Source organism: Condylura cristata, unplaced genomic scaffold (genome assembly GCF_000260355.1).
Source record: "Condylura cristata isolate star-nosed mole 26May11 unplaced genomic scaffold, ConCri1.0 scaffold00006, whole genome shotgun sequence".
Classification (NCBI taxonomy): domain Eukaryota; kingdom Metazoa; phylum Chordata; class Mammalia; order Eulipotyphla; family Talpidae; genus Condylura; species Condylura cristata.
In genome coordinates, this window is record NW_004567107.1 from 33,268,295 (window position 1) to 33,285,334 (window position 17,040).

A 17,040-nucleotide genomic window follows, 5' to 3' on the forward strand; every position below is an offset into this window, starting at 1 on the left:
TGAAGAACCCAATCAAGAGACTGGGTTACGTCTCACTGAGCAGAAGATGACTGAAGAACCCAATCAAGAATCTAGGCAGGAATTTGTGCCATACAATTCAGAACTATATTCTGAAAATGAAATTCCACTGCCTTCAATTTGTGATCAAGCAAACACAAATGGCTCATCTCAGCCTGTCTCTCCTGAAAGTTTTCTTGAACCTTCTGAAATAAAGAGTGAAAACAATAGAGGTTTACCAGGACAAGAAAAAGGAGTTGACCCAGCTATAGCACCAGTTTTGGAACCTATTGACAGAACAGTTCCAATGGTTGAAAACACAGGAATCAGTATTTTGGTAACTCACCAAGAGCCAATGATGGATGTCAACAGCTCTTATATATCAGAAGGCTTTTCTCCTGAGAGTCAGACAGATGCAGGAGGTTTGTTGGATAGGGCACATCCTTTTTCTCTGGAAAACTCTGCCACCATTCCAGGTACTTTGCTAGTCTCAGATGCTTGTCTGGATGTGAGTGAAGCTGCCCTTGATCGCAGCTTTAGCACATCGACAGGAACAATAGATGACATGAGTAAATTGACATTATCAGAAGGAAATCTCGAAATGTCAGTTGATGGAGATGCAGGCAAGCAAGATATCTGTTCTTCTGAAGCCTCATGGGGGGATTTTGAGTATGATGTCATGGGCCAAAATATTGATGAAGATTTAATAAAGGAACCTGAACACTTTTTATATGGTGGTGACCCTCCCTTGGAAGAAGATGCTCTGAAACAGTCGCTGACACCATTCACACCCCCCTTTGATTTGTCTTATCTCACAGAGCCTTCCCTTGGTAAGGAAATGACAGAAGCATCTGAGGTTCCAGAGGATGAGCCTCTACAGAGCAAAGCAGCAGAGATAGTGCTTTCTGCCCATCCTGACCAAAGAAGTACAGAAGACATTGCTGATACTAAGAACAGACAGTCTGGACACCAGCTGGTTGTGCTGCATATTCATGAAGACCCTGAGTCAGGTTCTTTGCCTGAAGAAGCAGACTCTGAATTGTCACCATCAAACATTGACTGGGAGGTAGAAACCGAGAACTCAGATTCGCCAGCAGGTGGAGACATAGAACTACGAAATGGTAAGAAAAAAAATCCCAATCCTCCAACCCCCCTACTGCCAAGAAACTACTGTTTTTATTACATTGATGAATTTGTAAAATGCACTCTCCCTGTTGCCTTGGGTAGGGAGGAACCAAATACATTTGCAATGGTTGCATTACAGCAGTGATACCTACTATCTACCTTCTTCCCACCCTATCTACAGTAATAGTGTAATGGTAGTAGAGAGTGCCTGTTTATTGCACTGTCCTGGTAGTGCATGAGAAAATAAAATAACTCCACCAAGTAGAAACATTTTTTATATTACTTCTTTTTGCATGGATCATTTTCAACGAACACAAATCAAATGTGTTAATTTAACTTTGTTCTCCTCTTCTTGCCTTTATCTTTCCCCTCGAGGTGCCAGCAAGAAAATATTACAGTTGGAAGAAGAAAAAATAATTCCTACCAAAGAACCTGAGCAGATAGAACCAGAATGTGGAGAAGAAAGACACACAGAGGAGAGTGAAGACCATCATGATCTACACATGGATTATATACTCGTAAACCATGAAGAAAATTTATCCCCTAAACCAGAGGCTGGTGAAGCAAAAGAAAGCACCTCTGAATTAGAAGAGTTTCATAGAGGATCTGAAGAAACAGAGTTGCCAGAAATTCAGTTAGAATGCTTCCCAGACTCAAGTCAGCTGAGCTACTTAAGTGAAAGCAACGATCACTCTGCAGAAATAATGTCTTCTACAAATGATAAGAGACCATCTCTAGAAAGCCCTGGAAAAGACCAGAGTTGGATGGTCTTGGGCCACAGTAAGATTGTCGATCCATCATCCAAAGCTAAGGACTCAGGTCCAGGAGAGGCTGGTGAGACTGTGGAGCCAGCCTCTGATCTCAGCTTGGACAAGGATTCCCAAATGCAGATTCTGGGAGAACTGAAGCCCCCAGAAGCTTTAGTGCTAGAGAAAGCCTCTGGTTTGGACAGCCAATCACGGAAAAGCAAGAGCCGAGGCAGGGCTGGCTCAGATGCAGTAATGTCACAGACTGTCACCCATGACAGTGAGTGGGAAATGCTGTCACCACAGCCTTTGCAGAAAAACATAATCCCTGAAATGGAAAGGGAGGAGGAGACAGAGTTTCTTGAGCCCAGAATAAGAAAACCAAAACCAAATGGGTAAGCAAAAAGCTGTCTATTTTTCTCCTGAAAACCATTTTGTTAGAAACCAAGGAAATAGTGAAGGACAGTGGAATAGGAAGAATACCTAGATGATAGGAGCTTTGCTTATATTTATTGCAAAGCTTATCATCAGTAAAAGCAGCTCTTAGAGAACCATAATGATAATGATGATTTGTATATATTTTCGGTCTGAAAAGTCCCTTCAGTTTCCATCCAGGGTGTCTACATACTACCAATCATGCAGAAAAAGTATTATAGTTTTACGTTACCACTTAATCTACTGCTCAGAATAAGGAGACTCTACAGCAGGCTCAGAATCTTAGTGTGAAACATCCATTCCTAATTGGCTGAAAAACTGGCAAACAGCAGTGACTGAATAATTCATTCATTCATCATTTTTTTTTTTTATTTATTTGGGCATACAGAACTGGGGTACAGGCCAGAGGCTCAGGGGCGGTGAGAGGCTTCACCAGAGACAGAGTGAGGAACAGAACAGGCAGATCGACAAAGTACACTGCTGAGGGGAGCAGCAGCGGGCCAGGAGAGGTCTGCCACGCCATGTGGTCACCTCCAGGGCAGGCGGGAATCAAACTCATGCGGAAGTGGCCTCAGAGTCTTAGGGCTGTGCCCTAACCCTCTGCACCACCAGGGAGGGCCTCATCATTTTATTTTTAAGAATATTCTCTTTGCCATGTTTCTGGACAGCCAATGGGCATATAATAAATAGGATATAATTTCTGCTCTCAAGCTTTCAGGCCCTGCTGAAACTGTTCAAAGTTGTACATCTCTCTTCATTTGCCCTGATAAAGCCCTCCTGCTTCCGCAGATAAAAGGGCATATTGTGAAGTTACAGAAGTCAAGGGAAGGAAACATATTCTGCCTTAAAATCTGGAAGTAGAAAAAAAGATGTCTTTTCCCTACTTGTTTTGGGAGTTTAAAGGATGTTTCATCCGATGTATCAGCTGTGAGTCAAGGAATCTGGAGTCTAGCCTGGCTCTACAGCTACCAGTTATGTATTGTAAGATTAACCCTAGCCAAAATTTCCTCATCCTCAAAATTAGTGGATTGGGCTGGAGAATTGCAGACCTTCTTGTGAACTTAATTTGTATGTAAATAGTAAATAGAATGTGTTCAGGGGAGCTTTGGCATTCACAAATTCTATTTCTCTATGAAAGGAACAGAGAAAATGGAAAGAATGTTGGGGAGACTGATGGTGTAGTAAGTCCATAAGGAGTTAAAAACTGTACTGTATCAAGTGCAGCATTATAAATCCAGACATTTTCATTTGCTCTAATCCTTCTCTCTTCCTGTCAAGCTATTTCCTTCCAGAGAGACCCCTTATCCGTTATCAGAAAGAGGAGCAGATGGATCCCAGCAACCCTGCTGGCATTGTTATAGATTGAGCTAAGGACTCAGGCAGCCTCGAGTTGGTTGAGCTATTGTTTGGCTTCTTGCCTGCATTTTGCACATGCCCCTGAAATCCAACAGATGATAGTGTCCAATTGTGTTGCTAGCACTTCCTCTTTCAGTAAGAATTCTTTGTTTTTCTCTTTCTACTCAGCTCTGCAGTAATAAAAATGATCTCACAAGTGGGGAGAACAGATTTTCCCACTGGTATTTGCATTACCCTTATGCATAAATAATTTACTCTAAATATATTTGAAGGTTTCCCTCTGTGCTAGATTTGAGAAAGATGATTCTCTGAGTGGGCCCTAGAACCCCAGCTTCAGCATCACCTGAGCACTGTTAGAAATGCAATTATCAGCCCCACTCCACACCTCCTATGCATGGGGTGGAGCCCAGCTTGAACTGGAGGAGGAGCCATCTATAGTTCAGTAGTCCTCCAAGTGATTTTCATATACCCTAAAGTTTGAAAACCACTAGGCTAAAATGTACTGCAGACTTTAGTAGTTTAGTTAGGAAGTGGAACATAAGAGAAAAGATATATAATAATATGATACTTAAATCAAGATAATTAATGGCCAGTGTCAGTTTAAATATAAATAGCTATCATTTTATGAGCACATGCCATAGACCAGGCACTGCATACACACCATCTCACATTACCATGGCAACTGTATGAGGTAAGAATTACGCAAGGGAGGAAATGGATATTCAGAGTGGTTGAATCACTTGCTGTGGTGCATAGTTAGAAAGAGAAACTAGATCAAAATATGTGTGCACTAATGCTGGTAAGTTAGGAAGACACCTGTGTTAGAGACACCTGTGTATAGTGCCTTTAGAGAGGAGGAACCAGTGATAGCTTAGGATCCAGCAGGCTCAGGAGCAGCTCCCAGAGCCCAGATGCTTTTAGGCAATCCTGAGGTTGAATTTTTTTTAAGATATATTTTTATGTATAAAACTTGGGTACAGGCCAGAGGCGGAGTGTAAGAGGATTCACCAGAGACAAAGTGGGGAGCAAAACGTCGATCTATCGAAATACCCTGCTCAGCAGGCAAGACATGAGAGGTCTACTGCACCATATGGGTTAACTCCCTGGCTGGCGATAGCTTGATAGCCTGAGATTAACACCTGTGCCACTAAGGAGGCCCTTGAATTTCTTTCAAAATCAAAAGGAAAAAAATGATTATGTTCTTATGTAGTTTATATTCCTTCATACCTATAAAGTTCTAAAATATTATTTTCCTAAAAAGAGGAAGGGGCCCATGAAGGCAAAAATGCCCGGGTCCACGGAAATCCACCCCCCCCATGTGATTTGTGCCTCTTTTATGGCCTTCCCATGTTCTGCCTCATGTTATACTTACTAGAGACTTTTTAAACCTACCTTAGCCACTCAAGGTCTGTGATTATGGCTTATACATCTTTATACCCCCCATGGCTTAAATAGCATGTATACATGTGAAGTTGTAACTTGAAATCAAGGGGGATAGCAAAGTCACTTAGATGAGTGAATCTGAGAAACTTTAGTAGAATATCTGGCTTCTTTTTACCATGTCAAGTCATTTAGAGTTTATAAATAACACAGGCCTATAATTTTCCTCATCTCATGTTCTATTTTGAAATTAAGATTAAATTTGCACTACAACACAAAGGACACATCACACTTTTTTCTGTTCTTTAATTTATATAATCCAGGAGTCATTTAATACATGAGATATTTTTTATTATATAGACATAGAATCATATATATATAGTTAAATTCTATATATATGCATATTTTACATCAGCCTTCATATTTTTCATCTCGGTTATAATCCCATGGACTTCCCACCACCAGTTCTCCCATGTGCCATTTCCACAGTCCCATGCACTTTCTTGCCCCAGTTTTGGACCTATTCCCCTTTCCACCCCCATAGAAAGTCTCTGGCTTATAGCTGTTTGTTGATTTTCATTTTTACTTTGTTACAATTGCTTATTATTATTATTTTTCCTGATTCCTTACATCCCTGCTATGAGTAAAACCATCTGGTATTTCTCTTTTTCTTCCTGGCTTATTTCACTAAGCATGATCCCTTCCTGCTCTATTCATGTTGTTACAAATGGGATGAGTTTATCTTTTTTGATTGCTGAGTAATAGTATGTTGAATACTTGTGCCACATCTTCTTGATCCAGTTATCTATTTTTGGGTTGATTACACATCTTTCTTATTGTAAACAGTGCAGCAGTAAACATAGGTATGCAGGTGTCCTTTTGCATTGATGTTAAAAATGTTTTTGTGTCCTTTGGGCAGATACCTAGGAGTGAAATTGTTGGATCATATGAAAGCTCCATTTTTAGCAGATTGAGAAACCTACAGGATGCATTTTTTGAGTTATTTCATTTATAAAGTTATCTTTGCCTATTGCTTTTGGCAGGTAGTAGGGGAGGGTTTTTTTCTTTCTTTCTTTTTTTACTAGTAGTAGTTTGATTTCTTAATGATTAATGGTCTACTCAGTATTTCTAATTCTTCTTAGGTCAACATTGCTATGTAATATTCTCCTAGAAAATGCAGAGGGACATTTTTCTCTCCCCCCTCCATCCCTTACTTGGGGAACATTTAGCAATGTGTGGAGACATTTTGGGTTGTCACAAATGGGCTGGGTGCTACTGCCAGGTCATGGGTAGAAGCCACAAACACTGCTATGTAACATACAATACAGGAGAGTCCCCCACCATGGGATTACTCAGCACCAAATGTGAAAGCACCAGACTCAGAACTTAGCTGTGTCTCTCTGTCTTGCTTTACTTTCTTCTTCCCATTTCTATCTAAAACAATCTTCTCTTTATTTGTTCAATTTGTTTTGTTGTATCTGACTGCATCTGTAAGGCTGTCCCCTCTGGGAAAGCTGAGGTTCAGTTTATCTTGTTTGTTATTGTACCACTAGTGCTTAGAACAGCACTCCCAGTGTTAGTGCTTCATCATATGCCTGATTGAATGAATAAAAAAGAAAGTGAAATTTTCCCAACATTATATGCCTTTAATAAACTGATAACTTCTGGTGTTTGCTGCTTCCTTTTCAGGAGAGATGTGCTACATTTGCTTTGGAAGTAGCTTAGTCAGATGTGCTAGATTCAGCGTGGAAGGGTCTTTTTTTATAATTCAGGCTGCTGTAGTAAATTATTATAGACTGGATGGCTTCCAAATAACAGAAATTTATTTCTCACAGACCTATAGACTGGAAGTCCGAGATCAGGTTGCCAGTGGCAGGTCTAGATAGGACCTGTGTCTAGGATGCAGACTACTTCGCATTACAATATCCTCACATGGCACGGTGAGAATTCCCTGAGGTCTCATGTGAAGGGACCAGTCCCATTCACAAGGGTTGTACATGGTGATCTCATTTAATCTTGGTTACTTCTCCAATTTCCTACCTTCTGATACTATCACTTGGGGACAAGTGTATGTGGGTGGGTAGGATAAATATTGGGAGAGGCACCAATATTCAGTTCTTAACAGAGATGTGAATTTCTTTGCTAATATAGGAAAATTCATCTTTTTCTTTCTTTTGAAATTTGAGATTTTTAGTTTTCTTGTTGTTGTGTTCATTACAGTTCATCCAAGAATCTCATAACTTTTTCTAGTTCCATGTGATCCACTTAGTCTCACAGAGAAAACATAGCTGTACCTGTTAATTTTTCTTGGTTATCTGTTGCCTACACCAGTCAGAATTTACAGAGAATAAAAATTGTTCTATTTACATAGCCACCTGTTATAACATCAATTCAAGTAGCAGTTGTCATTATATAACCTCCAAAGACCTTTTTTTTTTATTTTAACCTCAATTTATCAAATAATTTAAAAGAATTAGGTTTAAAAACTAACTAAAACTCGACTGGAGAATTGACATCTACCCTGTCTTGTTGGTCTTTACAAGAATCATTATGCTACTCATTGTATTTAAACAGTAACTCTTATTTTGTAAAATAACTATAGCTGTAGGGCCCCTTGACATATAATTTAAAATAATTACAGCTCACAGTAGACTGTGAAAGAGGACCAAGGGTGCCTCAGTGGTGTGTATGTTGTGTTAACATATATCTGAAGAGGTGTGTCCTGTACTTCTATATCATTACAGTGTTATCTCAATTAAAAAAAATTCAATGTTTTTACCACTATAAATAAATACATGTATCTATGACTGACCTGATGACATAACTTAGTCACTTTACATACCAGCTACCTACTATAAAACCAATATTTTAAAAGACATTTTTGTCTTTGAATATCAAACAACTGAATGTATGTCTTTCTTGTATGTAAACTTTTCATTCATATTTCCTTTTCCTTCATCTCATCAAGTATTTCTGCTGGCATTTTTATAATTAGTGAATGGTTGGTAGCTAAGATTTATTTGTAAATTGTTTTTTTTTGTAAAAAACTCAGATTCAGATCTCTACCTACTTCCACTTACTTTAAAATAACTGTAAAGATAGTTAACTGCTTTTACAGTTATTTTAAACTGCATTACTGTTTTACCTATTTGCTAATTAGCCATCTGAGGACCAGACAGTTTAGTAATTGGACCAAACTCGACAATAAGTGGTAGAATACAAAATCAACCTCTGGTCTTCTGGCTCCAGGGTCCACGTGCTAAGTGGGCATATACCTTTGGTTCCAAATAGTCAAAGCTGTTGTGGGTCTTAGGCAGACATACTAGCTTTCTCTAGAATCTCCTTTTGGACTTCCTTACTATCCAGCTGTTTCCATAGTCCATCTTAATATGCTGTTAACCATTTTCCATGATATGAAAATAATGACTCTGTCATCTTACTGGGAGTTCTGTAAAGCTACAGGATATAATTTTAAGTTTTTTTAGGGAAACGAAATTCCTTTCAGCCTGTGCTTTGAGCCTATTTACATTTAATGTCACTCAAGGAACAGCAGTGGCAGTAGTGTTTTTGAGCAGACAAAAATCAAGGGACATTGCTGACTCAATAGCCTGAGTGAAAGACTAACTTATATTCCCAAATGAAACTCTGCACAGTCCCTGCTCCATTCCCCAGCTGGAACAGGGGTGGTGGCCAGTACACTGGGGGAACTGGGAGGCAGGTGATCGTCCTTATTTAGATGTGCCAGTGATCATGTGACCAGAAAATGGAGGCGAATCTGTATTTCCAGTTAACAGCGGCAGGGAGATGCTGAGATGCTCTAACGGAGCATCCCTCTCGTTCTCCCGGCAGCCAGCCTCCTCCCATCCTCAGAAGGTAGGTGGGTCCGGGTGCGGCTTTAGGAAGATCTCGTGCTGGGAGGGCTGCGTGCAATGGAGAGTGTTGTTCTCAGAGACTAGTCTACCGCCGCTGCGAAGTTGGAGAGGGTGAGAGGACACGGAGCTCTGCCCAGCCCCTCGCAGGGGACAGCTGGCAGCTGCATTTTATCTGTATCGGCTCAAGCGGAAAGACTGTGGTCCTTCGTGCTGTCCTCCTCCCCTCCCTTGGCGATCAGGTAATCAGGGAATACAGGCTCTGTAAAGCTATAAACATTTTTTTTTTTAATTCCTATGTCTGCGATGAAAACGGAGATAGAAAATCAAAGGTGACAGTTTGAAAACTGTTTAGGACTCTCTTCTAATGCGTATGACAGTGTATTGGGATGATTTAACAAACAGATTGGCCCTTGATAAGGAGTCATTTTTATTTTTATATTAGGTATAGGTATAGAACCTCATAACATACACTTCTCTTTCTTTTAATGAATTTTGTAGCCTTTAAGTCTTACCCAAGTTCTAAGTTGCAGAAATAGGTCATCCTCAAAAAATGGGCTTATGTTGTTTTCTGTTGTCTTTTAAAAATCAAGAGACAGATGAGGTTATATATAGAATATTAATATTTCCTGAAAAACTAAGTTACACAGGCACTAAAAAAATGTCCATTTGGCCAATTTCAAGTAAGAAATACATAGTTATTCAATTCCTTTATAGAAAAATCAAAAAACTATATTCCTACTGAGCCCAGTGATTTAAAATATGAATCTGTCGGTCGCAATGAGTTCAGGGAAGGGAGACAAAACCTCTAGTCACTCCCTCCGTTCTTTCATTGAAACTCTTAACTTGGTGTGGATTTATGTAAACTGCTAAGTAAGTACAGCTTCCAGGCTCACTTCCAACCAGATGGCCTCCCCAGCCCCTCCTGTAAAGAAAATGGGAAGTGCCACAGAATGAGTCTATTTCACAATACTCATTTGATGAATTTTTCTTAAAAGCATAATTGATAATATTCATGCAAAGTAAAATCTGGAATCATGAGATTAAAAATCCTGGTGACTAAAAAAAAATAGCTCCTTTTTCTTAATTGATCAGCAACCCTTTTTCTGTGGGAGAAAAAAATCTGCCTTTATGGAAATGACTACATTAGTAAATGACCATTTGGCCAATTTCACCAACACATTCAGGTTGGTGAAAGCCCTAGCTCTTTAAGATTGCCTGGAAATTGCTTTGTAACTCACAAAGTAAGATGACACTTGTCATTCACAGTGGGCTGCATCTTCCCTAGGAGATTTCGCTTTGTGATGCAGAATTTCCCTTCCCACCCTAAAGAAGGTCAAAAGTCTCATAGGTGCTTACGGAGCCATTTCTCCTTCCTATTAACAAGAAGTCAAATTAACTTTTCCCAGTGGTTAGGGATCCCTTTGGTGCATCCCAGTGAATTTCCATTTATAATCCAGTTGTTTTTTCACTTGTGAATGGCTTTGCATTTGGAGAAGAGCTTATCTCTTATTAAAGGAGACATACTTCTATGATCTTGAGGCTCCCTGCTTTCTAGCTAGCTAGAAAACAAGTTGTGGGGTTTGCACAAGATTCAGATACTCAGTATCGGTTATAATGGGAAGGCAAATACAAGCTTAGGTTTTTCTACTTTCCTAGTCAAAACTGCTCCCTTTTCATATGCCAAGATCTTGCTAACAGAGGCTTTCCATGAACCAAGTTCCTGCAGATGGTATTTCAATTTAGGATGGGTTCTTCCTTTCAATTCCAGTAAATAGAATAGTTAGGGAGAAGAGATGGAATGAGAAGGGAAGAAGGAAAAGTTGTATAGGAAAGATTTCTGTCCCTGATTTCCTGTCTGCATCAGAGTTAACACAGAACATTTGAATGCAGGTACTTCCAGATAAATAATGGCAGGAATTTGGGGATGCTGCTGGATAGGTGTACCAGATGTCCCCTGTCTGAGCACCGTTGTCATTTGTAGGCTCTGTCAAGTCATTTGCCTGTTTTTTGATAGATGCCTGATTCTCTGTATTGTTCTAGCATCCTGAGTTCCAGCTCTTCTGGTAATATATGCAAGAATAAATCTTAGAATTAATTTTGCTTTACTTCTTCAGTTTACAGCAAGAAAAGGAACATTTGTCTGGGTGAGTGTCTGAACTGAGATCAGGACCTAGATCTTGATGTTATATTGTTTCTTTTCACCCAGGGCCTTTGAGAAGCCCTCAGCAAACTCTCGTAAATGTAGTTAAATTTTTCAGAGCTATAAAAAAAAAAAAAAAAAAAAAAACAAAAAACAGAAGAAAACACTGCTACTCTTCTCTTTTTAAGGATGAGCTGAAATTTCCTAACTCCTTCATATCCCTTAGAAATTCAGAGAAAATGAAACTCAATTCCACTATCAGGTGTTGTGCCTTTATTGTGAACAAGGTAGTATCCCTTAGGACAGATGTGAAATAAGCATAATTAAGGCACAATTAAGGCATAATTGACTGACTCTAGTGAGGAGAAGGGAGAAATAGAAATGACTTAAAAAAGATAGACTGAAGTCCTTTCCTAAGAGATATAACCAGGTATTCTGGGTCCTCAAAGAGGGGACAGCCTTGTTCCTTCTCCCAGTTGTTAGTATGCAGGTATAGGATTCATGGGTGAGGTAGATTTCCATGTGAGGGGAAGGAGCATTTCAGATAAATCAAACTATAGAGGCAAGAAAACTATTATCAAAAATTGGAGAAACTAGAAAACGAGCTCACTTTATCTGAAAGATCATTGAGAATACTAATGGCGGGTTGATCTAGATGGTGAGGAGCCCTGTGTATGAAGCAAAGATTTTTGTATTAAACATATTGACAGTGGAAAGCCAGTCTTTATTGAGCTGGTGTTGTGATTGGTGATAGAATGGGCCTGGTGCAGGCAAGTTGAGAGGCTGAAACAGCAATGGCTGAAACAGAGTCTAGAATGGAAAGCAGAGAGGCAATTCTAGAACTCCAAGCAAAGTAACTATAGTGCTTGAAAATCAAAGGAGAAAACAACCTACTGAGGAGGACTGGCATGCCCTATGAGAGGTTATCATTTCATTCCTTATAATAAAAAGCCTGTAGACATTTGATAAAAGTTAAACAAGTTGATGAAAACATTGTACTCACTCATCTGAACAAGATTAAGCCAAGCAAGCTTTTCACCAAAATTTATAAACACCTACCAGTTTATAAATTCAAGGCTTCTTTCTTTTTTATTTTTAAATAATGTAATAGTTTATTTTTATATCATTTTGTACATTTTTTGTCATCTCAATTGTAATCCCCGTGGGTTTCCCATCACCGAGTCACCCATGTGCCATCACCATAGTCCTGTGCACTTCCCCTCCCCTCTTTTTTGATCCCATTCCCCACTCCACCTCCACAAAATGTCTCTGGTATATGGCTGTTCATTATTCTTATTATTTTCTCACCTGGTCCATTATACTCCTGCTATGAGCAAAACCATCCGGTATTTTTCTTTTTCTTTCTGGCTTATCTCACTATCAAGGCTTATTTCTTACTAATTTGATATGCAGGGGACTGCTATTAGGCTGTTCATTTTATTTTACAAAACTTTTACTACCAATAGGAACCAATTAACTAGAGAAAGTGTGGGCAACACCAGAAGAGTCTTGGAATCCCATGAAATGCTATAATTTTGTGAGCAGTTATTTAAAACCATAAGCAAATTTCTCTTTGAACAGCTTTTTCCCTTTATATAATGAAGACATGCCAATGTAAGAAGTCTAAATGAATCAGATCACCCTGTGAAGTTGGCATAGCTGTACAATTACTGAATATATCTCTCAGGAGAATATAAAATTAATCAAATCTCATAAATTACTTTCATAGACTGATTATACAATGCAATAGAGAAATGTAAGTAAAATGGATGGCGTCTTTCTCTCAGCCTCAAGGGCCTGACTTGGCCCTGACTCTCTCATTCTAGATTTTTCAGGCAGCTATAGAAGGGGTAATCAGAAAATTTGAGATGCCTGAGCTCAATTCTCCTACTTGCACTTGGATGTGCTGGTGATGAAGTTCAAGTACTAGTCATTTATTTACATTGCCATAGCAAAGTATCATAGACTGGGTGGTTTAAACAACACAATATATTTTTCACAACTCTGGAGGCTAGAAGTTGGAGATCAAGATATTAGCAGGGTTGGAGAAAGGACTGGCGCCTCTCTTCTTGGCTTGCAGGTGGCCACCTACTTCTGTGGTTTTTCTGTCCATGTCTATGTATTGTGGGATCATGACTCAGCCTTTAACTTTAACTTAATTACCTGCTTAGCGACTGCATCTCGTCATATATTCAACATCCAAAGGTACTGAAGGTTAGGATTTCAACATTTGAATTTAAGGACACAAAAATCCAGTCTAGAATAGTCCTTGAAAACATGAATATTTGGGCCCTCCCTGGTGGCGCAGCGGGTTAAAGCACAACACTGAGAAACTAAAGCCACTTCCGCATGAGTTCGATTCCCGCCTTCCCCGGAGGTGACCACATGGCGTGGCAGACCTCTCCTGACCACATGGCGTGGCAGACCTCTCCTGACCTGCCCGCTACTCCCCTCAGCAGTGTACTTTGTAGATCTGCCTGTTCTGCTCCCCACTCTGTCTCTGTTAAAGCCTCTCACAACCCCTGAACCTCTGGCCTGTACCCCAGTTCTGTATGAACAAATAAAATAAAATCTTTTTTTTTTTTTTAAAAAAAACATGATATTTTGTGTCCCAGGAATTCTAATGGCTCCATGATTGTTGACCCCCCCCCCAACACACACACACACATTTTTTTTGTCATACCTCAATGTTAATTCTGAGAGTCCCTTAAGGGCTTCCATGACCATCCTGAATACTCACAGTAGCTCTGATAGGCTTAATTTAATCCAAAATCTAATAATACTAAGATTATTATTAAGTAATACAATGTAAGAATAATATTAAGCATTATGAGTAATATCAAAGTAATACAACTTTTCCAAACATTTTACTTATCTCTTTGAAATCTCACGCTACTCCTCCTATCATATTCATTTTGCAGATTAAGAAACTAAGTCTTAGAGAGGTGAAATAACTACCATGGTTACATGGTAAATAAAAGTCTGGGATGGGTTTCGGGCAGTTGACCCCAGCATAATAGGTTGTCACCTTATTTGTGAGCATCTGCTTTTCTTAAACTCTTCTATACATCTAAGGAGAAACTCCTTGCAGGAGAATGAGGTTGGGATGGAAATATAAAGAAACTTCTTTTCAGCTTTGAATTGGATACCTAAGGGAATCCAGAATTTCCCAAGAACACTGAACCTCAAATGTGATTTTAATTTTTCCTTTTGCAAGAGGTCAGATAACCTAGATCTGGCAAGATGATGGAAATGATAATAGAGGCAGGAATGTGGATTAGGGACTTTTTTTTTTAACTGCTCTAGAGTTGAGTATCTGAAGTCCTCTATTGTTGATGCAATTCCGTTTACCTAGTTTTGCTATTGTTGCCTGTGCTTTTGGTGTCTTATTCAAGAAGTCATTGCCAAATCTGATATCTTAAGTTTTTTCCTTGTTTTCTTCTAGCAGTTTTATCATTTTAGGCCTTACCTTTAAATCTTAATTCATTTTGAATTATTTGTTGCATATTGTATAAAGTCAGTATCCAACTACATTTTGCATGGGGATAGCAAAGTTTCCCAACACCATTTGTTGAAGAAACTGACCTTTCCTTACAAAATGCTTTTAGTGTCCTTGATTAAAATTCACTTGACCATATATTGGACTCTATACTGTTCCTTCAGTATTTATTTCTTCCTTTACTACCAATAGGAACCTCACTGTTTTGATTATTACAGGTCTGTAGTAAGTTTTGAAAGCAGGATATGTGAGGCCTCCAACTTTGTACTTTTCAAGATTGTGTTGGTTACCTGGGGTTTTATTGAAATTTCATGTACTTTTAAAATGATTTTCCTGTATCTACAAAAAAAAAAAAAGAAGAAAAAGGGATCCACACTTTTTGAAGACCACATTTCTAATTTGTAACAAGATTAAACAATACCTAACAAAATTTAACAATACCTAGCATTTCTGTCATATCTATGGTGGTGTGATAGATAGTGTTCTCTATCCTTCCCTACATCAACTAGTTGGTTTAGTCTTTTGACAGTTCACTACTAGGCAGGGTGCTTTTCTTATTTACAGTGAGGAAACTGAGGCTGAATTTTGTAACTTGTCCAAAATTACACATTTTAAAAAGTCAGAACCACAGTTCAAGTGCAGGTGGCCTAGCTCCAGAGTCTGAGGCTTCAGCTGCTTTCCTGAATTCTTTCTGGAAGAAGAAAAAATAATGAATACTAATTCGGCATTTGCTAGGCTCTTGATAGATGCTGTCCAAGGTGTGCAGAGAGCCACATATCTCAGTGGGTTGTGCCTCTGAACTTCCAAATATTGTTCTATACTGATATGTTACATAAAGGAAAGAGAAGAGTAAAGAAAGGAGACATAAAAGGTAAGTAGAAGAAAAAAATTAAAAATTCCTTGGTCAGGCCCTCCCTGGTGGCGCAGCAGGTTAAAGCACAGCACTAAGAAGCTTCAGCCACTTCTGCATGAGTTCGATCCCCGCCTGCCCCGGAGGTGACCACATGGCGTGGCAGACCTCTCCTGGCCCGCCTGTTGCTCCCCTCAGCAGTGTACTTCGTCGATCTGCCTGTTCTGCTCCCCACTCTGTCCCTGGTGAATCCCCTCACCCTCCGCATCTCTGGCCTGTACCCCAGTTCTGTATGAATAAATAAGTAAATCTTTTAAAAAAAAAATTCCTTGGTCAAACTGACATAAACACAATCAATCAGATACATTTTCTACAGAACATCACAGAGTTATGACAGATTTACTGCATTATAAAGTCCCCAAAAGAGGATCTAACATATAAATCAAGCTTTCAGAAAATACTTATAAGGATGAATGGACACAAAAGACACATGGCCAAAGGGTGAACAACGCTGTTGTGACAGGTTTAACCAAAGACAGGGCTTCTCCTAGTGCTTTGCGCTGCCTGCTGCTTCCTATGCTTTATTTTGGAAAATGAGAACTCTGACGTGGTAGTAGGATGTGACAGCATAATACCACTACTGATGAACAACTGAAATTACTTCCTGTGCACTTCATTTTACTAATGTTTACTTAATTTTGCCTTGCTACAGATTTCTAGAAACTGTTACAGAATCTTATTATATTTAAATTCTCTATTTTATAGAGTTACACAGGCTTTAAAAATCGAAGCAACATAGAACAGTAAATGAAAAAAGAATGAAAATTCCTTTCTCTCTATATCTATTCCCTATAGTAACGATCATTAATAGTGTATTTGTCTTCCTTCTAAAAATATGTAAAAATTGCATAATTTATACAAATAATATTCTAAATACTTCTTGTTATTTGGTTCATTAACTATAACTTATATTCCATTCCATGTCATTGCATTTAGAAATTTTATTGTGTTAATATACCATAATGAATTCCATGCTATATTTAATCACTCCTTTGTTGTTGACATCCCTTACATTTTTGTAAAAAGATGGCTTGAATGGAAAATTTCCTTTAGCCACTGAATGCAAATCGCGCAAATGGGAAGAGAAGTTAGGCACCACCATTCAAATGTATGTCAAAGAATTTGTAGGCATTTTTCAGGATCACCACAGAGAATGTAGGAGGCAGTGGATCTGTGAAGAAGATTTTAAATTCAGTTCTGTGCATTTCAATTGGAGACACTTGTGAATAATCCAAGTTGTCAACTGTCAATATTCTTTATAAACAATTACATGCTTCTCCCCAGTGAAATTATTTCAGTCTTCTTAATAACAAAGTGATGTTAGTTGAAGTTTTAGAAAACATCTACAAAGACTATGGCATACACCCTGCAAGAAGAGGTAAGGTTCTCCAAGCACCCCCACTCACAGCCAAGGACTTAATTACTGTCTGAAAGCAAAGTTTAAATGCCATTTGGGCTTTTTGTCTGTTCTGCTCAGTGCTGCTAAAACTATTATGCTCATAAGATTTAATTGCAAAGGATTTTCTACGCACACTATAATCAGGGGGCAATTCAAGCAACATTATTAATCTTGGACTCCA

The 17,040-nt window shown here is 38.9% G+C and overlaps 1 protein-coding gene across 3 annotated transcripts in view; it reads left to right on the plus strand.

Annotated features, from left to right (window-relative positions):
• Window positions 1-17,040, plus strand: part of PRUNE2 (prune homolog 2 (Drosophila)) — a 217,426-nt gene that overhangs the window by 157,178 nt on the left and 43,208 nt on the right. The window contains exons 9-10 of one of the 3 annotated variants that reach the window (XM_012721297.1): window positions 39-1,118; window positions 1,498-2,263. In XM_012721297.1, the coding sequence (XP_012576751.1) occupies window positions 39-1,118; window positions 1,498-2,263 (1,846 nt within the window). Of the gene's footprint in view, window positions 1,119-1,497; window positions 2,264-17,040 lie in introns of all 3 variants that reach the window. The other 2 variants (XM_012721295.1, XM_012721296.1) reach the window with 2 other exon arrangements.